Source organism: Musca autumnalis, unplaced genomic scaffold (genome assembly GCF_047663935.1).
Source record: "Musca autumnalis isolate F117 unplaced genomic scaffold, ASM4766393v1 scaffold_4, whole genome shotgun sequence".
In the NCBI taxonomy this organism is placed as follows: domain Eukaryota; kingdom Metazoa; phylum Arthropoda; class Insecta; order Diptera; family Muscidae; genus Musca; species Musca autumnalis.
This window is the reverse complement of record NW_027411977.1, coordinates 66,972,248-67,000,242: the sequence shown is the minus strand read 5'-3', so window position 1 is coordinate 67,000,242 and position 27,995 is coordinate 66,972,248. Positions and strand designations below refer to the sequence as shown.

At 36.0% G+C, this 27,995-nt stretch overlaps 1 protein-coding gene across 1 annotated transcript; it reads right to left on the bottom strand.

The window, feature by feature from the left end:
- Positions 1-655: 655 nt before the first annotated feature.
- On the bottom strand, positions 656-22,341 carry LOC141402041 (uncharacterized). The gene is made up of 2 exons (XM_073982666.1): positions 20,698-22,341; positions 656-789 (listed from the first exon to the last, which is right to left on the bottom strand). The coding sequence occupies exons 1-2, from the start codon at positions 22,316-22,318 to the stop codon at positions 662-664; spliced, it is 1,749 nt and encodes a 582-aa protein (XP_073838767.1). The 5' UTR covers positions 22,319-22,341; the 3' UTR covers positions 656-661.
- Positions 22,342-27,995: the final 5,654 nt, after the last annotated feature.

Genomic DNA, 27,995 nt, shown 5'->3' with positions numbered 1-27,995 from the left:
TGTGAACTGTGTTTGAAATACGTGTTTCAAAAGATATGATGCAAAATACCGCAAAATACTGACCAGAATTTCAGCAATTATGTAAAATTTTCTATACTTTATAGATTTTGATGCCCTAGATGGAGTTTTTCTTATGTAGCCTTTTCAAAATATAAGTTCTACTAGTTTAGGGCTACAATATTGCTAAGGACAGCAAGGCCAAATTCCTATTCGTTTCTGAGATAAAGGCCTGATAAATGCAAAAAAAGTGTAGATTTAGCCCGGTTTAGATGAGGCCATAAAATCCGAACTGGATCTGACAGGACAAAACTCTACTAGGGTTTTTGTAGTCTAAATATGTACTTTCAAAAAATGCATACTAGAAGTTGTTTGCATTTTCAGTGTTGCATAGTGTTATGGAATATACTTTTGTTGTATTAAATATTGTTTATTAGTGAGAAAAAATAAAAATGTGTACTTGGAATTTCATAAATGTCATTACTTATCCTAAAACCCGAGATTTATTGGGCATATGTAAATTTTTAAGACTATGTATGTATGTCATCCGCATACACAAACAGTTTGATAAGACCCTTAAAAATCATTGAAAACACAGTGCCATCCAGTTAAGTGATTTTTTGTGTTGAATAAAATAAAACAAGTGTCTTTCGTTTATGTAAATTTATTTTATATTTCTAGACATTATTATATTGCAGTCATCCGGATCGATTATTTCATATTCATTCTCATCTGTGAAGTAGAAAATCTCATGATATACTGATTTAGAATCGCGTTTTACTCGTTCGACATCTGAAAATAAAATAAAAATGGAAACCATTATTGTATTCATTAGTTATTTATATAAAAAAAGTGAGACATATGCCTAGTTAACGACATAATTTAAAACATTTACATAAGTCGATAAATAACTAACTTAGTAAGTAAGCTCGTCCTTTTGACGGACGACCCCTTCAACGTTCAACGAACAATAGTCGAAGAATCTGTATTTGGAGAGAAAGCGCAGTTAAGCACTGACAGATGTCGCTTAAAGGGAAACAATTCCTAAAGGTAATATAGCTGACAACATGGGTGGTTTGTATGGCGATTTTTTTAGGATCTTGACTGTGAAAAAGTTGTTAACGTCATGTACTAGTATAAAAAATATAAAAAGTAGTGAGAACGGTACGACCGATTTTAGGTAATTTGTTAGTTTTAGCCACATTATTCAACCGAAATGACTGAAATTTGGTATTTAGTCTTTGTTGGAGTTGGATACAGCGCCCATAGAACCTAGAACCCCCGATTTTCTGTATTTTGAATATTTTATTTTATTTCATTATTCATCCGGAATAACTCAAATTTCGTATTACAAAATATTATAACAGACACAAAACATCAATTGCAAAAAATAGACAGTTTAGGTCCACGTTTGGCATAGCGCCACATAAGGGCACCATCCGATTGGAATTTCGTATTCTTAGAAAATGAAGAACTTATTCGCAAAAAATAACCACGTATGTACACTGTACATTGTACAGTGAGTGAATAACAAAGAACACGTTGTTAACCCTGTTTTCTGTGCGTCAAAAATATTAGGTTTTTGTAAGTTTTGTTAAATATTTTGGCAAACAACCGGTCAATATCGAACTTTTTCTGCAATATTAGTATAAATTTCAATAATTGCGAACAGAATCTTTGTTCCTGTGCGCAAAACTATTATATTTATAACAAATTATTAAAATTCAGGGCTAAGGAAAAACGCTATCCTAGAGAAGAGAAAACTGTTTATATTTCATTATAAAAACGACAGAAATTAAGGGAATTTTTGCTTATTTTTGAATATTTAGTCGAATATGGTTGAAATAATGTGCAAAAGCCACGAAAATATAAAAATAATCGATTTCGTGAAACACATAAGGCAGCCAAACCAAGGACTGAGAGGGAAGGTAGAGGAATCTCCTCAAAAATTTCCGGCTAAACCGCTGTTAATTTTCTTGAAATTGATCACCGAGCCCTAAAAGACTTTCAAAAGATAGAAAAAATGCACTTACTTTCCAAAAAATCGTAAGGATAAAGCCATGGTAGAATCATTACAAGGTAGGGCATAGCAAAAAGCTGATTACAATTTTTTTCTATTGGTTTGCTTATTCTTTTAAATCAGTATACACAAATTGTGTATGTATGTGTATGGTTTTCAAAAATATGACAAAATATTTTATACATATTATAATTCAGTAGAAATAAAACTTTGTATTACAATACACGGTGCTCTTGAAACAATTTTAAATGGAAGGTGCTTACACCTCGAAAGTTTTTGCGGATTCTGAAACTACAATTCTTATAGATGAGAAAAATCAAAAAACAAAAAAAATCGCCGGAGCGCTTTTTAAATAAATCGCGATTTAATTTGACATTTTTAGGGGTTGTTTAGGTTTTCATGATTTTGCTTAAAAACCGCAAGTCCTATCAAAATGGGACTAAAGAAAATGTTGTAGCTATGAAAATTCTCTACAAGATTGACATTTATGGTACTCTCGTCGGTTTTACCGTTTTCGAGATATAGAAGTTCAAATTGGGACAATTCAAATTCAATTCAATTCTGTATAGCCCCCTTATAAAACAATGTCATGACTGCAAATTCCCAACTTAAACTTATATATCTAAAAAAATGTTACAACTTAGGATAAGTTACTTAAGCCAGTCTTGTAGAGAATTTTCACAGCTTTAAGATTTTCTCAGGTCCCATATCGATAAGACTTACCGTATTCAAGCAAAATCGCGAAACCCTAACAAAAAAACCTAAAAATGTAAACTGAGCTTCTTTATCTCAAAAATGGTACAGGCTGGGAACAAATGATAAATGTCAATCCTCTAGAGAATTTTCACAGCTACAACATTTTCTTTAGCTCCATTTAGATTGGACTTGCGATTTCCAAGTAAATATGTGAATACCTAACAAACACCTAAAAATGTGAATTTTGACCGCGATTTATTTAAAAATCCCAACAGCGATTTTTTCTTGTTCTTGGATTTTTCTCATCTATGAAAACTGCTGTTTCAGAATTCGCAAAAACTTTCCCTGTGTAAGCGGTTTTCATCAAAAGTTAGTTTAGGCACACCCTTCATGACATTGTTTTATATGTCGAGGCTCGACCTAAGAGTCTTCCAGGGGCGGCCTCAAGCTCTACCGGTGTGCCGACCTTTATGGTTATTGAAACCGTCGATGGCCAGCTTATCGATATCGATAAGTGAGCCGCCATAATAAAAATGATTCGTCTTGCCATCTCTAAAAAACTTACTTACGAACCAGTGTCGTGCAGTGTCAGATCGTCTGGATCAATTTTTTATAAACCCCCAAAAACCCCATATCAATAAAATATCCTGTCGCCTTGACAGTAGTTTGCATTTTAAATAGTGTTTTTTATTGTGCCTTAAAAACAACATCAGAGTGAGTATAAAAACGTATACGTCTGGTGTTCGTCCTTTGTATTTGCTGTGTTGTTTTTGAGTTGTTGCATTTACCGCCAACAACAATTCTCTAGACCTTAAATTACGCCAGTAATTTAAAGTCAAAATTGCAGATCCTTCGTCCTTTGGAGGAAATCTGTACATGGTCCTTCGAGCCTTAAAACAAATTAGCGGCCTAGATTTGCCATTTTTTAACTCCCCAGCAAAAAGTTTGCCTCCAAAGTGGCAGTTAAATGATATGTACAAGTGATCTGGAAGTGCATCAAATTATGCATTTTCACTCATGATTTTTACAAGAGCGTGACTACTGAAAGAGGCACTCCATTGCACTGCATTTTAACTGACCCGTTGGCACTGCATTTTAACTGACCCTCTGGCACTGCATTTTAACTGACCCTTTGGCACTGCATTTTAACTGACCCTTTGGCATTGCATTTTAACTAACCCTTTGGGGTAGAATAGGATGCAGTCCAAAGCACGTGTTTTTGTGCAAGCCATTACAAAATATCCCAGAACAAATAAAATGCATTTATTATTTGTGGAGAACAAAAATATTAAGAACTTTATTACATTAACACAAATTATGAAAATTCTCCATTGAATTCAATCGCAAACATGCGTGTTTCCTCCACTCTCTATTTAATTCAAGCTGAATTGTTTATGCTTCATCTGCTATTTGGGTTTGATATTGTCTCCAACAGCACTCCATTGGGAAATTTTCTACTCGTGAGTTACCGGAAAAATGTTCACAAATTAAATATTTTGTAGTTTGTATTAGCAAATTTTTGGAAATTTTAACACGCTTATTTCTTTTTATAAAATGTATGCCGCTCACTGTAGAGATGTATACACTGATTTCTGAACGTGTAGGGATCTCTAACAACTGCTAATAAAATGTAGCGAACGGAGTGCCTTTTTCACGACTCCGTTTGGACTGCATCCGGATGCTGTTAAATTGTGAGGAATTGGAGTGCCTTTTTCACGACTCCGTTGAACTGCATCCGGATGTTGTTAAAATGTGACAATTGGGTGTGATTCTTTGGATTGCATCCAAATGCGGTTAAAATGTGAGGACTGGAGTGCCTTTTTCACGACTCCGTTTGAACTGCATCAAAACATGCCGTGAAAGAACTAGTCCACATTGCACTACTTCCAATTTATTTTGCTGGGTCATTTCTTTGATTTAATTTTCAAAGAAATTCTCTTTGCTATTTGTGTTGAAATTCATAGCTGTCTTCTTCTTCTACACTCGAAAATACAGCAAAGCTCAACACTAACACAAATAAAAATCAAATCGAAAGAGAATTAATTAAAAATCAAAATTGTTTTGCAGCCAAAATTAAAACAAAATTTATTTATTAATTTATTAATACATTTGTGGTCACTTTTATAATAAAATATTCAATTCCACAGTTTAATATATTTCTTTAATAAATTTCACGGACAGACATATTGTGTGTTTGTTTATATTAGTGAAATATTTTTTGCGAGTACCAATTACTGAGTACCCTTGAGTGCCTTTAAACTATAGTTCAGTTAAAGAAAAACGTAGAGGCCGGTGTACAGTGAGCGTAACAAAACGTAACATAACGTAACGTACGTAACGCAAGTAAATACATTCTAATTGCATTTCATATCATTGCATTTCATTTTTACTATTAAAAAATAATAATAATAATACAGATATAAAATAATAATAAAAATAATAATAAATAAACTATCAGTAAAATATAAAATAAAATAAATAATAATAAAAATAAATTCATAGTGGACTTTACTCCCAAAGTTTAAAAAATAAACTTCCAAGGAGTATATTATAAAAAGCTATTAAAGCCAAAATATAAATTATTGGAATAACTTGATTTTCTTTTATTAAAAGAACTTTCAAAGTTATAAAAAGGCAAAAAGTGCTAATAAAATATAAAAACATATATAAAATAAATTTCAAATAATTCAATAAAATAAAAAAATAAAATAATAACTAAATCGATAATATAATAATAATAATAAAAAAAAATAGTAAAAATGGAATCAACGATTTGCGCAAGGTTCGAATACGAACTAGACAATTTGATAGAAACGTGTATAAACATATTAAACAGCCCAGAAAGTGAATTTTCAGAATCACTAATAGAAACAAAATTAGAGTCAATCGACGAGGATTGGCATAACGTTCGAACCGCTTTTGAGGGCGTCTATCTGTCCGACAACAAGGCAATTGACGATGAACATAGAAAGAAAGCCAAAGAAGATTTAGCGTCCGCTCGGGACAAATATCAATCAACCAAGGCTAGTTTAATGGAAATGTTGAAAAAGAAGAGAAATGTTTCTAATACATCAATGAGGGAAGACACTACAAATCCATCATTATTCCATAGCTCAGTCATGTATCCCCCAAATACAACTTTTGATTTGTCTGAGGTGTGCATTAAAGTGCCACTTTGCGACACTAAAGACTTCTACGGAAGCTACGAAGAATGGCCCACATTTAGGGACATGTTTATGGCTATATATGGTACTCACGTTAAATTAACAGCGGCTCAAAATCTATATCACCTAAAAAATAAAACTAAAGGTGAAGCTGGCAGGATAGTAGACAGATTCCCATTGTCAGATTTAAACTTTACTTTGGCATGGGATGCATTAAAGAAACGCTATGAGAATAAACGAGTTTTAGTCGATAACCAACTCAAACTTCTTTTCGAAATTCCGCCAGCAAAGTCCGATAATAGTGAGGACATAAAACGGATCCAAACAACAATTAGCGATTGCTTAGCCATATTGAACGCTCACGAAATTAGTGTGAGCCAGTGGGATCCAATTTTAATTTATTTATGTTCCTCTAAGCTTCCGATAGAGACAGTAACGCAATGGGAACAATCACTTGAATCCCACTCCGAGTTGCCAAAATGGTCTCAGATGGAAGATTTTCTCATAAATAGGCATCAAGTATTAGAAAGAATTGATCGCGTTAAATTGCATTCAGCTCCACAACATTCACATTTCGAGTATGGAGCTCACACGAACAGTTCAAACGTAATGAATTTAAATCGATGTGCGTTATGTAGAAAAAACCATATGTTAAGAAACTGTTCAAGGTTTAACAACATGTCTGTGGGTCAAAGAGTTGAATTGGTAAAAGAACAAGTAAAAAAGTATCAGTCGGCTTTGCCGACAGAGATATACCCTCAGCCAGTGCAAATTGAAACACCTTTTTTCACAAAAATCTTATGTATTTAGGGGGTTTCAAAATTTTGGTCGTATGAACCGACAAAAGTGTTGATTAGGATTAAAGTTCAAAAATTTTGCGGAAAAGGTACTTAAAGGAATGGACCGACATAGACCATGGGGGTGCCATAGGGGGTTTTTACACCTTTGGGCCGTTTTCTTAAGAAGTATGGACTTGCCCCTTAAACAACTTTTACCATCGTAATTAAGGCAGCGAATGTAAGTTGCTTCAACAAAAATCAAAGTGATTCAATAGCAGGTCTTAAAGTGAAATTATCAAAAATTTTGTGTGGGAGGTACGGGATGGATTCGACAAATATAGTCCATATTCGAACCTGATCTATATCTGGTAGATATTATCCGTCGCTCGATCGGTCACTCCCTTCATGAGTTATGGTGCGAAAAAATTTTCCGAACATTTTTGAACTTTTGTGGGGGAGGTACCTGAAGGAGTGGACCGGTAGGGCTTATTTTCAAACTTAAACTAAGTTTGCACAATATATTACGAAGGTCACATTTTGGACTGAATCGGTAGATTCGGTCGAGAGTTATCTTGCGCTCCAACCACTACACACGGTGTCATAGGGCTTTTTTGTACCTTTCAGGCTATTTTCTCAGGAAGTATGGACTTGCCCCTGAAGAAACTTGTACCTTCGTATAGGGGACAGTGAATACAAGATGTTACAACAAAAACCAAGGCGATTCGAGAGCAGGTCCTAAAATGAACTTTTCCGAAATTTTGTGTGGGAGGTACTCGAAGGAGTTTACCGATTGAGTCCATATTGGAACCTTATATGAGTCTGGTAGAAATTTTATACTGTGCAAAGTATGGACCAAATCGGTTGTTCCCTTCAAGAGTTATCGTACGCACAATTTTTCCGAACATTTTCGAACTTTTGTGGGTGAGGTACCGGAAGGCGTGGACCGATATAGTCCATCTTTGAACTTGAACTAAGTTTGGACAAAATATTACGAAAGCCAAATTTTGGACCGAATCGGCAGACCCTTTCGAGAGTTATCTTGCGCTCCAACCACTACACACGGTGTCATAGGGTTTTTTGTGACTTTCAGGCTATTTTCTCAGGAAGTATGGACTTGCCCCTAATGAAACTTACAGCGTCGTATAGAGGACAGCGAACACAACTTGCGTAAACAAAAATCAAAGCGATTCGAGACCAGGTCCTAAACTGAACTTTTCCGAAATTTTGTGTGGGAGGTACCCGAAGGAGTAGACCGATTGAGTCCATATTGGAACCTCATCTAAGTTTGGTAGAAATTACACGATGTGCAAAGTATGGACCAAATCGGTTATTCCCTTCGAGAGTTATCGTGCGCAATAGTTTTGTGACAATTTTTGAACATCTGTGGGGGAGGTACCTGAAGGAGTGGACCTATATGGCCCATCTTCGAACTTAAATCGAATCTGGACAAAATATTTCGATACCCAAAATTTGAACCGAATCGATTAATCCGTTCGAGAGTTATCGTGCGCACCAGCCTGCCAGACAGACAGACAGACAGACAGACGGACGGACATTGCTAGATCGACTCAAAATTGTCTGAAACGGATATCGTACAAACATACTTGGGGTCTAAAACCATTATTTCGATGAGGCACATTTTTGGTCGTATCAAAGTGTAAATACCCTCTTTAGCCTAAAGGCTGAGGGTATAAAAACGAATTTGTAACAATTGTTTAACGAGTGGACATATTAGTCAAGAGTGTGTCAGTATGCACAGGTGTATGCATTGCAAGAAGAAACATCATACAAAGCTGCCTTTTAATAATATGTCACAATCGACCGCTAACAACGTAGCGAGTGGTTCAAACAATTATTCTAGAGCACAAACAAATCGACAAACAGAAACACATTTGACTACCAGTGAGTCACAGACTGAATTCCCAACATCTTCGAGGGCAGTTTCTACTTCAAATGTTCAAACAATGGCCACAATTAATAATGATGATGTTATGCTACCAACAGCCTTAGTGCAAATTAGATATTCTGGGCAAAACTTCACGGTACGAGCGCTGTTAGATTCAGCTTCAAAAAGAAAATTTTTAACTAGTAGAATAGTAAAGCGTCTGGGGATCAAAACAAAGGCCGCAGACTTCCAAATAAGTGGTCTGAGTGGTACAATAGTTACCAATGCAAACAAATCTTGCGTCATAACACTATGTTCTGATAAGAAAGCGTTTGAGCTGGAAGCAGAAGTTATAGTAGTTAGAAATCTTACGAGCTTACTTCCAACTAGATCCCTTCCAAACACAGATCTAAGCGAAGTTAATGATTTAAAACTTGCTGATCCCGGGTTTGCGGTGTCAGCACAAATAGATATGTTGGTGGGAAGTGATATACTTCCATCCATATTACTTAATGGTATACGAAAGAACATTTTAGGCAATATGATTGCACAAAATTCCATCTACGGATGGTACATATATGGTCCGATAAACTACAACAATATTACATTGGCTACAGTCGAGGTTTCGTCCAACTCAGAAGAAGAAGATATTAGTACATTACTTAGGAGATTCTGGGAACAAGAGGAAGTCGAACGGGCTCCTATCCCTACAGAATCCGAAGAGTATTGTGAGCAGTTATACAAGGAAACAACGCACCGTCGTTCGGACGGAAGATATCTAGTCAAACTGCCATTTAGAAAAGAATTTCCTAAATCCATGTTTTTAGAATCGTCTCGGTTCATAGCTTTACGGCAATATGAGAACATGGAAAATAGATTGAATAAAGATAGAAACCTGGCTAAAACCTACAGAGAAGTTCTAAAAGAATATATCGAATTGGGACATATGAAACGTTGTAATTCGAAAGAAGTCAAAACAGACTCGAAATACTATTCCTACTACCTACCACATCATGCTGTATTTCGACCTGAAAGCACCAGCACAAAGGTTAGAGTAGTGTTTAATGGCTCATGCAAAACAAAAAGTTCGTTTTCATTGAACGATGTCTTGTATCCTGGCCCAATTTTACAAAATGAACTAACATCAGTAATTTTAAATTGGCGCCTTTATAAATACGTTTTCAACGGTGACATTGAGAAAATGTACCGACAGATAAAAATACACGAATCTGATGTTCCGTATCAGAGAATTTTATTCCGAAGACATGAAAACGGTCCTATTGAAGATTATGAGTTAAGTACTGTTATATTTGGTATAAACTGTGCGCCATATCTGGCAATAAGAACGTTATTGCAGGTGGCCACCGAATGGCAAATTGAGCGGCCGCTAGCAGCAAATATACTCAGAAAAGAAATATATGTCGATGACATATTAGCAGGCGGTCATACAATTGATTCAGCCCTGCAGGCACAAAAGGAATTGTTGATAACGTTGGAATCATACGGATTTCCAGTAAAGAAAATCACTGCAAATCACCCAGATCTTCTGGCTGATATACATCCTCAAGATTTATTAAATGAAGAGCTACTACGAATAGAGGATAGCAGTTGTACAAAAACACTAGGCATTCGATGGAATGCATTAACGGATAATTTCTCATACAAAACGACGCCACTTTCGGTGGTGGGAGAAATAACAAAACGAAAACTGCTGTCAAATATTTCTAAATTGTTTGATCCAGCGGGTTGGTTATCCCCTATAATACAAGCTAAGATCTTAATGCAAGATTTATGGCTTGACGGGGTTGATTGGGATGAAAAGGTTTCCGAATCCATTAGTTCCAAATGGAAAACGTTCATAGAACAATTCGATGGGATAGAGTCCATTAGAATACCACGATGGGTACATTTTAGTCCAGATAGCAATATTCAAATCCATGGATTTTGCGATGCTTCTGAGAATGCATATTGTGCGACAGTGTACATTAGAACAGAAACGGAAATCAGTGCAGCAGTAAATCTATTTGTTGCCAAGAGCAAAGTAGCTCCATTAAAAAAGTTAAGCCTACCCCGATTAGAATTATGTGGCGCGGAACTCTTATCTTCGCTGGTCAAGCATTTAATTAGTACTCTAAATTTAACCCCCGAATCTATTTGTCTTTGGTCAGATTCAACCATTGTTTTGGCTTGGTTGAAAAAGCATCCTTCCTCATGGAAGACATATGTCGCAAACAGAACCGCGAACATAATAAAAAATGTGCCAGATGCAACATGGAGACATGTCTCTTCCGAATGCAATCCGGCAGACTTAGGTACACGGGGGTGTAATTCTTCTGGTTTATCCCAGAACTCCTTATGGTGGAATGGTCCTAAGTGGCTTCTAAGCCAACAATCTGCATGGCCACGATCAAACGTTGAGCTTATTAATCCGCCAGAAGCAAAGGAGACAGTAATAGTTCACTGTACTGATTTGAAGAAACGAAAGAAGGAAGATACAGAGTTTTTCGAGAGATATTCCTCATATAAGCGAACGACAAATATAATTGCATACATGTATCGTTTTATACATAGTGCAAGAAAGTTATCAAAGCCACCAGACACTAAAGAATTGTCAGACAAAGAGATAGAACAGACAAAAAGGGTTGTAATTAGATTGACGCAACGTTTCCACTATAAACAAGAATACATAGATTTAGAAAGTGGGAAAACAGTTTCTCATCAAAGCACTTTACGTACTTTGAACCCTATCATAGATCACGAGGGTCTTCTGAGAGTAAACGGTCGTTTAGCCAAGTCTAATATGACACATGACGAACGATGCCCCATAATAATACCAACGGATTCGCACTTCTGTGAACTCTTCCTCAAATTTATTCACGACACTTTATTACACGCTGATATCCAGCTAATGATGGGGACAATCCGAAATCAGTTCTATATACCTCGACTGAGAAGAACTGTAAAGAAATTTTTGCATAATTGTTTAGTGTGCGTAAGGCACAAACAAAACGTAAAGTCTCAAATTATGGCAGCATTGCCACCAGAACGCTCAACGCTAACGTTGCCTTTCACGTACACGGGTGTGGACTTCGCGGGTCCTTTTCAAGTAAAGTCGGGGAACCTCAAGAATTCTCCATATCAAAAGGCATATGCATGTGTCTTTGTATGTTTTGCAACAAAGGCGATCCATTTAGAATCGTGCACCAGTTTAACGTCTGATGCATTTTTAGCAACTTTTGCTAGATTCATAGGGAGAAGAGGTTTACCAAAATGTATCATGTCTGATAACGGCACCAATTTTGTCGGTGCGAGTAGAGAATTATTAAACGAATTCGACATTTTTCTCAAAATGTCAGCAAAGGCGATTTCGAATAAATATGTACTGAGAGGATTTCAATGGAAATTCATTCCCCCAGGTGCTCCACATATGGGCGGCCTATGGGAGGCGGGGGTAAAGAGTTTTAAAACTCATTTCAAAAAAAAAGTGGACAGCAAAAGTACAATTTCGAGGAATTCAGTACAATTTTAGTAAGAATAGAAAGCGTATTAAATTCTCGCCCTTTGTCTCCATTGTCCGAAGATCCCGAGGAGTTAGAAGCTTTGACTCCTGCCCATTTTCTTAGATGTGGTTCGTTAATATTCGCACCGGAAATTCCCTTGGACAACACATCAGACATAAATCGTTGGGAGAAACTCAAGGTCTTGCACCACGAATTCAGCAGAAGGTGGAAGACGGAATATTTACACGAGATGCACAAAAGATATAGTAAATGGCAATATCCCGAACGGGATTTAGAAAAAAAAACGACTCGTTAAAGACGACAATTTACCAGCAAACGACTGGAAAATGGGGCGCATCATAATGACATATATGGGTGACGATGATCACGTAAGAGTGGCAGACGTCAGGACTGGCGATGGCATAATAACAAGGCCAATTTCGAAACTGTGTGTTCTTCCCGTAAACGGAAGTCAGTAGTCAGTCCGATGTGTCGTTTTATGTGTTTTCTGGAAAAATAATTCACTTATATTAATGGGCCATATATCGTATGGTCGAACATGTGTTTGCTTTGCTCAACACTTATTTCCAGAAAATGAACGGACCTGGTAAACAATGCCTGGTATGTTTCAAATACCATCATCTGAGGTCTTGTCTGATGTTTAGGAAGATGGCTGTTAAGGTACACAAGTACTGTATTAACTGTCTATCTCGTGGCCACTTTGTCAAATTTTGTAATGCCTCTGGGAACTGCAGAGTTTGTAGGGAGAGGCACCACACCATGCTGCACCCAGACAACAAGGGAAAAAGACCAGCCCAGTATCGTCAAAAACAGTCAAAGCCACAATACCCACAAGGCAAGAAATTATCTGGCAATCGTGGCCCTTCCAACAACAACCGACCATCGAGCAGCAACAACCGGTCAAACAGCAACAATCAACGGGGTAACAACAACAACCAACAGTTGTCTAATCGCCCAAACAATAGCACACAGCAGCAACGGGGCAGGAACAATAATAAACAGCAGCGGGGCAGCAACAACAATAAACAGCAGCGGGGCAGCTCCAACAACAACAAGCAGCGTGTCAGCATCGACCCCAGACAAAGAGTTGAGAGGCAGCCAGGTAACATTCCAGCGAAAAGACAACCCGACAACAAGCGCAAAAATCCTGTCAACTCGAAACCAATGGCGCAACAACCACGACAACAGCCTAAGAAAGAGCCCGTGGAGAAGGATGCCGAAGCTGAAGAAACCAAGCGCATTCTGCGTGAAATAACCGAGAAGATGCAAGAGGTTATACAGAATAGAATTGAATTTGAATTGTCCCAATTTGAACTTCTATATCTCAAAAACGGTAAAACCGACGAGAATACCATAAATGTCATTCTTGTAGAAAATTTTCATACCTACAAAATTTTCTTTAGTCTCATTTTGATAAGACTTGCGGTTTTTAAGCAAAATCGTGAAACCCACCCCTAAAAATGTCAACTTAAATCGCGATTTATTTAAAAAGCGCTCCTGCGATTTTTTGTTTTTTTTTTCTCATCTGTAAACATTGTAGTTTCAGAATCCGCAAAAATTTCCGAGGTGTAAGCACCTTCCATTTAAAATTGTTTCAAGAGCACCGTGAATATTTATTATTTGTATTTATTACAACATTGTGATGAAACAAACTTTTGAACATATAGAGAAGCTGACTCTGTAAAGAAAACTTAGCCTCCCATTCATTTTTCGCGTTTTTAGTTAATGATCCAAAATATCAAATAAACAGTACTACCTGTTGCATATTCAGTTATGGCAATTCTGACAGAATAAGCAAATACACCCAGGCCTTGTTTTTCACAATTTGTGTTTTCGACGATAAATATCACAATATTAGTTTGCACATATAATTATTTTACATAGGTAAATGGCAATATCCCGAACGGGATTTAGAAAAAAAAACGACTCGTTAAAGACGACAATTTACCAGCGAACGACTGGAAAATGGGGCGCGTCATAATGACATATATGGGTGACGATGATCACGTAAGAGTGGCAGACGTCAGGACTGGCGATGGCAGTCTGAAAACAGAAACACATACCTTTTGCAAAGTATTTGTGTTTGTCGAAAAAATAAGGCACAAATGTATAAATAATTCGCACTTGCTTTTTCTTAATATTCTTCGTATAAATGCAGCATCCAGTTATAGAATACAGTGTTGATGGACTGAACATATTCGTACATATTACTCATATTATTCTAGAATTAAAAAGGAACACAAAGGAAATATACGAATTTCCCTCTTCTTCTCTCTAATAAAAAAGAGAGAGAGACAAAGAGAGGGAGAGAGAATATGAAAAGTCAAAAATAAAAAACACACAGAAACAAAAATTGTTTTTTTTTTCACATTATGTTTTAAACTGACTAAAAATAGGCAAAAAAAGTTAGTTTATTATCAGTCGAAAAGTTATCTGGCGTTGGACAATACTGACTACTCAGGCGCTCATCGCCTTGTAAAATTAGTCAGTTGGCATAAGGAAAAATTATCGATAAAATGCCACTTATGTTTAAAAAAAGCTAGCTTTATGTGAGCTTTAAATCGGCCACAGTCCCTACAGGGTTCGTAACCTTAACAATACTAAAGAACGGCACTGGTTTAGAGCAGTGTCGCCCATAATATTTCCATCAATACTAAAGCATGTGTGTATGCATGGGTGAAAAAACAACAACCACATGATGGTCATCGTTTGTTTATGTACACCTACACTGTACGTGGAGAGAGAAGCAAATGCAAAAACAACTCAGTGGACGCCCTCACTATACAAAGAAACAAAGAAGCGCGTCCCTGGTTTAGAGGCTTTTTTGTCAAATTTTCGCGCTGAGATTGTTGTCATTTGGTATTGTGTGTTGTCAGAAAATACAAAAGTTGTCAATTTTTAGGAAAGAACAACGATGACACCCCGTGTGAGCTCTTTTAAAGGATTTTGCTACACTTTCTTCTGAAATGGAGGTAACATAGTATTTTGGAATCTCAATGGGCAGAAAACCTCAACTCAGAATTTTGTCAATATAAATTTTTTATCATCAGTAGACAGCGGAATCCTATGCAAATACCTATATTATAAGACAGAATCTCGTTTTATCTATATTAATAAAAGAGTAAAGTGATTGACTGACTGACGAAACGGCTGAAGCTAGAATCCTGAAATTTTGGGTGTGGATCACTCTTGGTCCGAAGGGGTCAGATAATGCTGGGTTTTTGGAAATTCGAACTGGAAGGGTACGAAAAGTACTAAAAGGTACTAAATATGGTACCGTTTGTATTTGGCGAACCGGTAGAGCTAGAACTTTGAAATTTGGAATGGAGGTCACTGATGGAGTGTAGTAAAGATGTACCAAAGGGTTTTTAGAAATTCGAACTATAAGTGTACGAAAAGTACGAAAGTGTACTAAATTTGGTGCCAATTCGTATTTTGTGAACGGATAAAGGTTAAGGGTTGAAATTTGGTGTGAGAATCAAGGTTAAAAGGTACGGTTGACATAAGGAGGGTGGTTTAAGAAAAGTGTACACATGTGTACGGAAAGTACTAAATGGTACTAAATTTTGTACAATTATGATTAGTGCGAACGAATAGAGCTGAAATCCTGAAATTTTGAATTAAGGCTACTGTTGGAGAGTAGAATGGATGTATTTTTGAAAATTAGTACTTATGGATACGAAAAGTACTAAATGGTACTAAATTTGGTACACTTATGATTTGGGCGAACGGATAGAGTTGGAATCCTGAAATTTTGAATTAAGGCTGCAGTTGGAGGGTAAAATGGAAGTAGTTTTGAAAATTCGTACTTATGGGTACGACAAGTACTAAGTTGTACTAAATTTTGTACAATTTGGATTTTGGCTGAGCGGATAGAGCTGGAATCCTGAAATTTTTAACATAGGCTACTGTTGGAGAGTAGAACGAAAGTAGTTTTGAAAATTCGTACATATGAGTACGAAAAGTACTAAATGGTACTAAATTTGGTACAATTACGATTTGGGCGAATAGATAGAGCTGGAATCCTGAAATTTGAATTAAAGCTGCTGTTAGAGAGTAGAATGGAAATAGTTTTGAAAATTCGTATTTATGGGTACGAAAAGTACTTAATGATACTGAATGTAGTACAATTATGATTTAGACGAACGGATAGATCTGGAATCCTGAAATTTGAATTAAGGCTGATGTTAGAAAGTAGAATGTGATGTTAGAAAAGTAGTTTTGAAAATTCGTACTTATGGGTACGAAATGTACTAAATGATACTAAATTTGGTACAATTATGATTTTAGCGAACGGATGGAGCTGGAATCCTGAAATTTTGAATTAAGGATACAGTTGGATGGTAGAATGGAAGTAGTTTTGAAAATTCGTACTTATGGGTACGAAAAGTACTAAATTTGATACAATTATGATTTAGGCGAACGGATAAAGCTGGAATCCTGAAATTTGAAATAAGGCTGATGTTAGAGAGTAGAATGGAAGTAGTTTTGAAAATTCGTACTTATGGGTACGAAAAGTACTAAATGGTACATACTAAATTTGAGTTGGAATCTCGATATTTGGAATTGAGATTACTGGTGTAGTGTAGGATTAAGGAAGTTTTGGAAATTCGTACTTATGTGTACGAACAGAACTAAGTGGTAGTAAATTTAGTACAATTTGTATTTGGATGAACGGATAGAGCTTGATTCCTCAAATTTGGACTGAGGGTCACTGGTGAAGAGTAAAAAGATGTACCAAAGTACTGAATGGTACAAAATTTGGTTCGATGGGGATTTGAGTGAACTGGTAGAGCCAGGATCCTGAATTCGTAATTGAGATTACTGTTGAAGTATAGAATTAAGGTAGTTTTGGAAATTCGTACGTACACATAAGAACAGTGCTAAATGATACTAAATATAGTACAAATTGGATTTGGGTGAACGGGTAGAGCTGGAATCCTGAAATTGGGAACTGACATTACTGTTGGAGTGTAGAACTAAGTAGTTTTGGAAATTCGTACTTATTGATACGAAAAGTACCAAATGGTACTAAATTTGGTACAGAGGGTATTTGAGGGAGCGGTTAGAGCTGGAATCCTGGAATTTGGTATGACTACGGTTGAAGTAACTGGAATCCTTAAATGTGGAATTGAGATTTTTGTTGGAGTGTATGATTGTGGTAGTTTGGGAAATTCATACTTATGGGAACGAAAAGTACTAAATTCGGTACAATAGGGATTTGGAATCTGGAATCATGAAATTTGGAATTGAGATTATTGTTGAAGTGTAGGATTGAGATAGTTTTAGATATTCGTAATTATGGTTACGAAAATACTAAATGGTATTAAATTTGTTCAATATGGATTTGAGTGAACGAATAGACTTGGAATCCTTAAATTTGGAACTGAGATTACTGTTGGAGTATAGGATTAATGTAGTTTTGGAAATACTTACTTATTGGTACGAAAAGTACCAAATGGTACTAAGTTTGGTACAGTGGGTATTTGAGGGAGCGGATAGAGCTAGAATACTGGAATTTGGTATGACTACGGTTGAAGTGTAGGATTGCGACGTGGAGGTAGTTTTTGAAATTCGTACTTATGGACACGAAATATACCAAATGGTACAATTTGGCTTTGAGTGCACCGATTGCGCTGAAATCCTGTTTTTTGGAATTAAGGTTACTGTTGAAGTGAAGGATTGAGGTAGTTTGGGAAAATCATACTTATGGATACGAAGAGTACTTAATGGTTGGGTGTAGAGACAGTGCTGGAATCTGTATTCTTTGCATTTAGGGTGAGTATTGGTGTGCAAAGTTGGCCTCGCTGTTAATAGGTAAGGGTGAGATACCGCTGATCTTTTCGAAAATCGAACTAAAGAGGTACGAACAGTACTAACATAACAATAAATATTGATTAAAATTGGTATTAGTACAATAAAATTTTCAGTGTTTGCCATTTTCATATTTTATATTGTTTATTTGTTTTTTTATATCCTTTCCGCATACGAAGTAGAGGGCACTTTGCTAGTCACAAAATAAAACGAATTAGGCCCAGAAATTTTTGCATACTTTGCATATCGTGCATATTTTGACATATTTGCATAAAATTACCATATGCAAAACCATATGCAAAAACCCGCACCGGAAATTCCCGGGAATTCTAGGTTTTTTGGTTACGGGATTTTCCCGGGAAATCGGGAAATATCTTTCTACATTTATCACAACTATTATTGAATGAATGCATAAACTATACCCATCACTTTTATACCATAGAATCGGAATTCAATTAGATTTTACAGAATCAATAAATTAGAAAAGATTTGGAAATAACTTTGATCTACAAAAATGTTTTCAGGGAAAAAGTTATAAGAGCCGTACCAAAACATGGACAATACTTCCTGAGATAATGTCATGAAAGCTCCAAGAAACCTTGACGACAACAACTAAAATGGAAAATTGGCAGGAAGTTCCGTATTATTTCATCTAGTCTTTTATCTGATTGGAATATGGACTATATCGGTCCAGCCCTTCGCGTACCTCCAACACAAAATTTACGAAAAGTGCAGTTTAACAGCTCATCTCGAATGCTACTTGATTGCCCTGTTACGACGGCGCAACTTTTAGTGCGTAAGATAACCGGCAGTGGGAGAAATCTCCCACACTCTCTCCTTTAAAAGTTTGGCAGTTAAAAGTTTGTTTTGTGTGCGGCCCTAGTTAAAACACTATAAATTTTTTTCGGGGCAAATCCATACATCCTAAGAAATTGGCTCAAAAACTCAAAAAAGCCCCTAGAAACGTCAGAAGTATTGTGTTTGCTTCTTTTCTTTAGGTCCGAGGCTGAAGGTATATCTCAGTCGGCACAGCTGACTGATACTTTCTTACTTGTCTCAAGCAATCTTAAGCATAAGAATAACACATACGATTTTCGAGGTCCATAAAATTGGAATTTCTTATCAATAACTTCATTGTTTGAGCCAAATCACTTTCCATGGAGCGATTTCATTAGCTTTGAATAATGGAAATGGTCAGTGTGGGCAAAATCCGGGCAACATGGTGCATTTTGCCATATTTGTTCGTTTTTAATCGATAGAGCGAAAACGTGTCGTCCATTTTTGAGCCCGCAACTCTTTGAAAATATTGTATTGCATATACATAATCGTATTTTAAAATTTCCCGGGAATGGCGATTTTTTGATTCCCGTTTCCCGGCAATGACAAAAATCGGGAAAACCCAAAACCCTTTATAGCCCCCACAGAACGGTACTTCCGGATTTCTGGTATTTTGAAGGTTGTGGACAATTATCCCTGCGAAATGGCTGAAATTTGGTATTAAGTCTTCCTTGGAGGTATTAAACTTTCCACCTGAAATTTTTCGGTATAGGTTCACGTCTTCATATAGCCCCCATAAAACGGTACCTCCGGATTTCTGGTATTTAGAAGGTTGTGTCCTCAATATCCCACCGAAATGACTGAAATTTGGTAATTAGTCTTCGTTGGGTGTATAAAACTTTCCACCTGAAATTTCTCGATATAGGTCCACGTCTTCGTATAGCCCCCATAGAACGGTACCTCCGGATTTCTGATATTTTGAAGGTTATGACCTCAATATAACTCCGAAATGGCTGAAATTTGGTATTAGGGGTTCCTTGGGGGTATAAAACATTCCACCTGAAATTGCTCGATATAGATCCACGCCTTCATATAGCCCCCACAGAACGGTACCTCCGGATTTCTGGTATTTTGAAGGTTGTGGCCTCAATATCCCGCCAAAATGGCTTAAATTTGGTATTAAGTCTTCCTTGGGGGTAAACAACTTTCCACCAAAAATTTGTGGGCTTAGGTTCAGGCCTTCATATAGCCTCGTGATGATACCTTCCACCAAAGTACGACCCTGCCGAATTTAATGCCTTTCTTACTTGTTTTTTGGGTGCCACCGTGGTGCAATGGTATGCACGCCCGCCTTGCACACAGAAGGTCGGGGGTTCGATTCCCCGGCCAAGCAACATCAAACATTTTTCAACGGTGGCAAAATACCCCTCAGTAATGTTGGCGACATTTTTCTGAGTATTTCAGCCTTGAAAAACTTCTCCACAAGTGGTGTCTTAAGACACGCGATAAACAGTAGGTCCCATATCATTGAGCTAATATGAATCGGGGTGCACCCATTGATATGAGAGAAGTCTCCCTTGTCCCGTATGGTATGTTGTGGAACAATGTTTTTTTTTACTTGTTTTTACTGTATTCTGAGGCAAATCTATAAATTGTATATTATTGAAATTGAACAATAAAAAACTAAGATAGCCACAAAATTTACCTAGCTTGGTCGTACTCCTGAAAGCAAATATTTTTATGTTCCTTTTTAAAACAACGTTATTTGGTAAATTTCTGAAGAAAAACTTTAACTTCTTGGAAAGCTACCTACTTTCTTTACTGTACCGTTTAGACATTGTACTCTCTTGAATATTTTCTCAGGTACTTTTTTAAATGAACAAGAAGGCTCATTCATTCTCACTACAGGAAATCATTTTTGAGAAAGAATGTCAAAAAGTCATAACCCTAATACCTATACACTCAATTTGAATTTTTAATTTTTTAGTATATGCGTCGGGAGACAGAAGCAAGTCTTTCGCAATAGATATTTACGAACACTTACCATTATTAAATCCATTAATTATTATTTTATGTAAATCCTTCGGAAATTTACGACATCGAACAAAATCTCGTAGACATTTGTGACCATATATACGGATATCCATTTCTAGTTCCAATTGAGGATTCAGAGAAAACATATCAAACCAGAAATCATAGGTCCAACTGGTATGGAAGTCCGGCGTTTTAACCTTAACATCAATAACATTGGTGACAACAGCTGGTGGAAGTGGGGTATATGGTCCACGAACATTTGAATTTTGTCGGACTTCAAGTTCACGTAATGAAGGCAGCTCTTGTAAAATTCGTGTGATATATGACCATTGTGCGGGTACACTTACATAAATTGAAAGCTTTTTTAAATTTGTTAAATAAAGCAATGTATCTAATGATAAATATTGGCCATAAACATCGAGCGTATGGAGTTGTTGACAATAAGTTAGACAGCTCAGTTGTATGGAATATAATCCCTTATAACGCCAATAGAATGTTTTGTACAATGTAAGCTGCTCCAGTGTGGAATTTGTGACAAATGGTGATCGAAACTGTTCTAAATCAAAGTTTTTAATATTCAGGGTTTTTATTTTAGATGAAATTTTAAGCTCTTTAAATTCGCTGATGTCGAAGGAAGTGTCCATGGAGACAAACTCAGTGAGTTGTGGTTGAGAATTTTCATCTAGGATTTCTTGCAAAATATCGAGTGTTAGATTATCACATTCTCTTAGGTGTAGGGTGGTAAGGTTTGGTGGTAAAATAAGACTCTGTTGTGAATATGGAAAAGATGTCTTGCATATAGTCAAGTGTTTGACTTGTGTAAGTTCACCGAACTCATTGGTAATGGGCACCTCCATTTCACCTACAAACTCAACTTTTAAAGTTTTGAGATGTTCAAACGTTTTTAAAAGACTTAGAAATTTTCCGGGATTTTCTGTAAAAGCTATTACTGCGAGTTGCTTCAGTGATGGCGGTGGTAGTAAAGGTTCCATTTCATTGTCCTCAGGTGATATGACAACGTTTAATTCCAAAATATCCAGCTGTTGTTTGGTAGCAATTTCACGAAAATCTTTAAATTTTATTTTACAGCTGTCTTCACAAATTTGTAGTTTTAGTCTCTTCAAGTTTCTAAAGCGGAGCAACTCCTTCACTATTTCCTCCGATATATAATCATCAGTTTTCTTGCATTTATAAGCACTTATGTCTATATCTTTGAGATTTGGCAGATTAACAACAAGCTGGGCAATATCTTCCACTGTCAGTCGTACAAATTCACATGTAAGCTTAATTAGATTTGGAAAATAATTCATTGGCACGGGTCTCTCCGTAGTCAGTTCGTACACAATTTCACCCCAACGCTTGAGGAATTTCACAAGCGCTTCATCACCATAAACTACAATTCGATCTATACAGCTATTGTTCGATACAATATATTTGGCTTGAATTCTTCTAGGAAATTTCATGATTTTCAACGTCTCATAATTTATTGGACATATGAAATCCAGAAATATTCTCCTTAGGGCGTTATTTACTGATGCCAGTCTGACTTGATCTCTGCTTTTTAATAATTTAAAAATTTTAATCATCACATCACAATTTGAAAAAATTTTATTTGAATCACTTGAGGCCATAATTCTACAGGTCTTGATGTCAACAAACTGAACTTGTTTAAATAACTGAAGGCACGAGTGTCGGGTATTGTGTATTTAATTTTACCCAACCTTTACACATGCCAGTGACAGTTCGAAAAAACCAATACATACACAATATTTTACTACCACAATTACATTTTTTGAATTGTCGACTCCACTGGCACTAGATTTTTCATGCCAACAAAATTTTGAGCTGGCTGCCAATGATATGTCGAAAATGAAAAAAGGTTGCCGAGACTATTTTTTAATCCATGTACATTTTTGTTTCTTTTAAGAATGCAAAGATTTAATGCATATTTTCAAAAAGATTAGGAAACGTCTTGGCAGCTGCAATATATTAGTGGTTAGTAAAGACATAATTTTGATGTTTTTCATGCAAATATAGGTTGCTAAATAATTTCCCCTCTGGGATTATACAATATTGGAAAGGCGGCAATACCAGATTCATTATGTTTATGATTGAAAATAATCTTTTTTTAAAACGAAATAAAATAAAAAGTAATAAAATATGTTGTGAATTGTGTTTTAAATCTGAAATATAATGCAATTTTGTGTGTTATAAGCGGCTTAAAATAATTTTGGAATTGAACTTGCACTGGCATGTGTAAACACACAAGAAAACTGCATGCCAGTCGAACACTTTTTCGGCGTTTTCGAGTATAATACATGTACTCAATTGGCACCAATTCACCCAAGGATTACACATGCAAGTAACTTGCAGACAGTTGTGTATACATATTATTGTCGAAACTTCAATTTTTTCGAACTGACACTTGCATGTGTAAACGTTCGGAAAAAAATTGAAGTTACTTTCATTGATTACTGACAAGGAAATTATATCGGCAGTGAGGTTGTTAGTTGGTGCGGCAGTGAATATGTGTGAGTGTATTGGTATTTTTCGAACTGTCACTTGCATGTGTAAACGGGGGGTCACTGGCATGTGTAACGGAAGTGTTAGCCAAGGCATATTCATATAAGGTAAATGCATGAATTACAACAACTAACAAATTTACAAAAACAACATTGTTGTTATTGAAAATTAATTGTCAAAGATAAATATTGAATAATAGGGTCGTTCCAAAAATTTGTTCAGGAAAAACATAAATACATTTTGAAAATCCAATTAAAATAAACAAATTTGAATCAAAATGTGAATATAAAGCATACAGAATTGTCGTAGGTCATTGTTATTACACGTTTACGGTGAAAAGAAGAATTTTATGGTAACAAATTTCGAAGTTTCAAATTTCATGAGAAGACCCTATTACATTTTGAAAACTAAATTTACAAAAAAAGTAAGAATACAGCTGATTGTCACTTCTACCTTGTATAAATATGCCTTGATTTTAGCTGGAGTTTTAAGGCCAGTGTTGCCGTTCGAAAAAATTTTTTCGGCCCAAAATTTTCCTAAAAACGGCCCAACATTAAAAAATAAAACAAAAATATATATTTCTCATAGATACCTTTTATTACTTTTAGAAAAATCGAAAAAAAATATTGTCTATTTTTACGTAAAGGTAGTACGTCGCATGGTATAAGTAAAGGGGTAGATTTAAATGAAAAAAATCTATAGAACCCTTGTGTTTCTTGAATTCCTAAAACTTCAAAATAAAAGCAACAAGTGGGTTTGTTTACAATGCATAATAATAAATGAATGAAGCGTTAAGTTTTCTCCACATAATCGAGTTGTGAATATTATAAACTGATTGTTTCCATGCAAATCTCACCAATTTCTTCCATACAAATGGTCTAAAAACAAATTTAAAAATCATTGAATTCGATTGTTTTAAAAATTGTTTGGCATATTATTCAAACACCGCACACACATACACAGTTTCTTTATATTGTTTTGAAGTTTTAGGCATACTCGGATGAAAAAAATTAAATTGACATAAAGCTTTGGCTAACCTTTCTTAATAAACCATGGTACGTCGCAAAAAATTGTCGACATATAACGATTGGAAGGCAACAATTTATTGTGATTTGAATGTAGCATATAAACTTTAAGTTCGTGTTTCTCGAAACGGCGTTTTTGAAGTCGGTGCCAACGATAGCTCTATAACGAATTACCGATCTTCATTTGACCTTATTATATTATTCATGTGAGCTTATTAAATAAAATTTTTTGACAAAAACAGTCAATGTTTTTCGTTAAAATCGAAATTTTGACTTTGACAGCTCAAAATTTTTTTTAATTCTGTTTTATTAGGTTCCTAAAGCGCTTACAAAAATATACTATGATCGGCCCATTCGTTTTCGAGCTATCGTTGGCACCGCAAAACGCTTTTACAAAAAGATGGTTTCGCAGATAGCCATTTACCTCAAGAATATGCACTATTTTTCAACAACAAAAATTCCAAAGGTATTATAAGATGTGCTCTTTGAGATGAAAGAAAGTACAGTTTCACCGAGTCTTAGCAAATTCCAATCTGTTACTATTAAATCGGGGTCACATTCTACGAGGGCGGTTCGGAAACTTCTTAGCCTATCAATGAAAGAGAATAGTTAGTTTTTCAAAAATATTTTTATTTTTCAATATAATATCCTGAAACTTCAATACACTTAGTCCATCGCTCTTCAAAATAGTGATTTACAACTGTAATTACATCTTCATTTGAGGTAAAACGCTTGCCAGCAAGGATTTTTTTAGATTTGGGAACAAGTAAAAGTCACTGGGAGGTAAATCAGGAAAATAAGGTGGGTGGTCAAGCAACTCGTACTTTAATTCGTTGATTTTAGCCATTGTTAAAACACTCTTGTGCGCTGGTGCGTTGTCTTGATGAAAAATTATTTTTTTGTGTTGTAAGCCAGGACGTTTTTCTCGAATTTGTACACTTAATTGATCCAAAAGGTTGCAATAGTACTCTGAATTTATTGTTTTACCCTTTTGCAGATAGTCAATCAATAAAATACCTTTGAAATCCCAAAAAAACCGTTGCCATAACCTTACCAGCCGATTGAATTGTTTTTGCCTTCTTTGGGGAACTGCCTCCAGATTCAGTCCATTGTTTGGATTGTTCTTTTGTCTCTGGAGTATAGTGGTGGATCCATGTCTCATCAACAGTTATGAAACGACTCTTAAAATCCATTTTATTTCGCTTAAAACGATCCAAACAAGCTTGAGAAATGTTCATTCTTATACGTTTTTGATCGACTGTTAACAAATGTGGCACCCATCTTGCAGAAAGCTTTTTCATCTGTAGTTCTTCATGCAAAATTAAATGGACTTGATCATTTGAGATGCCCATGATATTAGCAATTTCACGCACTTTTATTCGTCGATCATTTAATACCCTATCATGCACTTTGGCTACAATTTCTGTTGTTGTTGCCTTTTTTGGACGTCCACTGCGTGGTTCATCTTCAATGCTTGTACGACCACGTACAAGTGTGTATTGAGTTTAATTTTAACATTTGTTGGTATTATGTTGTTAGTTTTAAATATGCTGTTTGTGTGTTTTGTTGTATTCAAAATAAAGTTTGGTATTATAACTGTTTCCTTGCATTTGGTGAAGAAGGTTGTTGTTGATTTTAAACGTTCTGTTTGCCTGGTACATCTTGAATATTGTTTTATGAAGTACTGAGCTTCGTCGTTGTATTTATTTGCATGTTTGGTAATTTTGCGGCGTGCCTTCCGTGTTATAAATTCTGATTATAATTTTGTCGACCTTTGATCTTTTTATATTGTTTGTAGTTTGTTCGGCTGTTAGTAGAGTATTGAGAAGGATTCAAAATCCATTAAAAAACTCAAATTACAAGTCATATAGTAATTAAAAGTATCAAATTACATATCTTAAGTAAACAAATGGGGTAAAAAGGGTCGCAGACTCATTTATAAAGTAAACAAACAGCATACCATGAGATGGGGTGACCGTGGGAAATTCTTGGAATTCCTTATGCTGGGGGGAGCATGTCCACTATCAACGTGGGTGGCTTCGTTTGTCCGTCCGTCTGTCCGTAAGCATGCTGGATCGTGTCCATGATCAATGTGGGTGGTCTCGTTTGTCCGTCTGTCTGTTGATTGATCTAATTATGAAGCATTGACCATTGTTGAGGCATTGTGTTTATTGTATGTTTGTGTGTATGTCGTTTGGTTATTTTGCTTTGAAATGGATCAGCAGTCACAACAGCTAAAGTGCCTGGGTGGCTACTGTGTGTTTGTATGTATGTCGTTTGGTTTTTTTGCTTTGAAATGGATCAGCAGTCACAACAGCTAAAGTGCCTGGGTGGCTACTGTGTGATTGTATGTATGTCGTTTGGTTCCCTTTGCTTTGCATTGGATCAGCAGCCACGATAGCTTCATTATATGTTTGTGGGTATGTCGTTTGGTTCTTTTGCTTTACTTTAAGTCAGAGGACAAGTGTACTGAGTATTTACTGTGTGTTTGAATATGAATTCGATCGATCTTTTCGATTTGTTTATTATTATTATTCGATGAAGGCGACAAAATCTTTAATATTGAATTGAAGGGTGGATTGAATTTTTGGTTGCTTCAAATTGATCTTTGCAATGGATTTGGATATGTATGCAAATATGATTGGGAGAGTTAAGGGGGAAAGGGAACCAATGTGTACAAATGAGAAATCGATGACCATTGTTGAGGCATAGCGTTTGTATGTATGTTATTGAGCTTCCTTTGATCTAATTATGAAGCATTGACCATTGTTGAGGCATTGTGTTTATTGTATGTTTGTGTGTATGTCGTTTGGTTCTTTTGCTTTGAAATGGATCAGCAGTCACAACAGCTAAAGTACATGGGTGGCTACTGTGTGTTTGTATGTATGTCGTTTGGTTCCTTTTGCTTTGCATTGGATCAGCAGCCACGATAGCTTCATTATATGTTTGTGTGTATGTCGTTTGGTTCTTTTGCTTTACTTTAAGTCAGAGGACAAGTGTACTGAGTATTTACTGAGTGTTTGAATATGAATTCGATCGATCTTCTCGATTTGTTTATTATTATTCGATGAAGGCGACAATGTCTTTAATATTTAATTGAAGGGTAGATTGAATTTTTGGTTGCTTCAAATTGATCTTGTCAATGGATTTGGATATGAATGCAAATATGATTGGGAGAGTTAAGGGGGAAAGGGGAACCAATGTGTACAAATGAGAAATCGATGACCATTGTTGAGGCATAGCGCTTGTGGTGGTACACTGGAAAAATATGTATGCATGTGTAACCGTGGGAAATTCTTGGAATTCCGTCCATCCGTCCGCGTGACCGTGGGAACTTTTTTGGAATTCCGTTTGTCCGTCCGTCTGCTGACCGTGGGAACTTTTGGAATTCCGTTTGTCCGTCCGTCTGTCCGTGGGCATGCTTAATCGTGTCCATGATCAATGGTCCTGTTTGTCCGTCCGTCTCTCCGTCCGTTTGAAAGTTCATTGATCTAATTTCCTAATGTTATGAAATAAGTGACGTCATCAGTTGGGTTTAAATAAAAAATGAATGAAACTGTACTCAAAAAGAATTTCTTTGAGTGCATAAATCGAAACAATCCAAATGAATTCATTTGGATCTTTTCGATTTTTTTATTTCAGAAGTCAAGTAAAGAATTAGCAAAAACTTGAATATTGGATTGAAGGGATGGTTTGGGATATTAAAGCATATGTGGGTGCGTGTGTATGTTTGATTCTTTGCAGTTATGAGGAATGTATT

Coding starts and splice junctions, on each gene's coding strand:
- LOC141402041 (XM_073982666.1), bottom strand. CDS start 22,318: ATGGCCTCAAGTGATTCAAATAAAATTTTTTCAAATTGTGATGTGATG. Junction 790..20,697: donor AATTAATGGATTTAATAATG/GTAAGTGTTCGT, acceptor TTTTATTTTCAG/ATGTCGAACGAGTAAAACGC.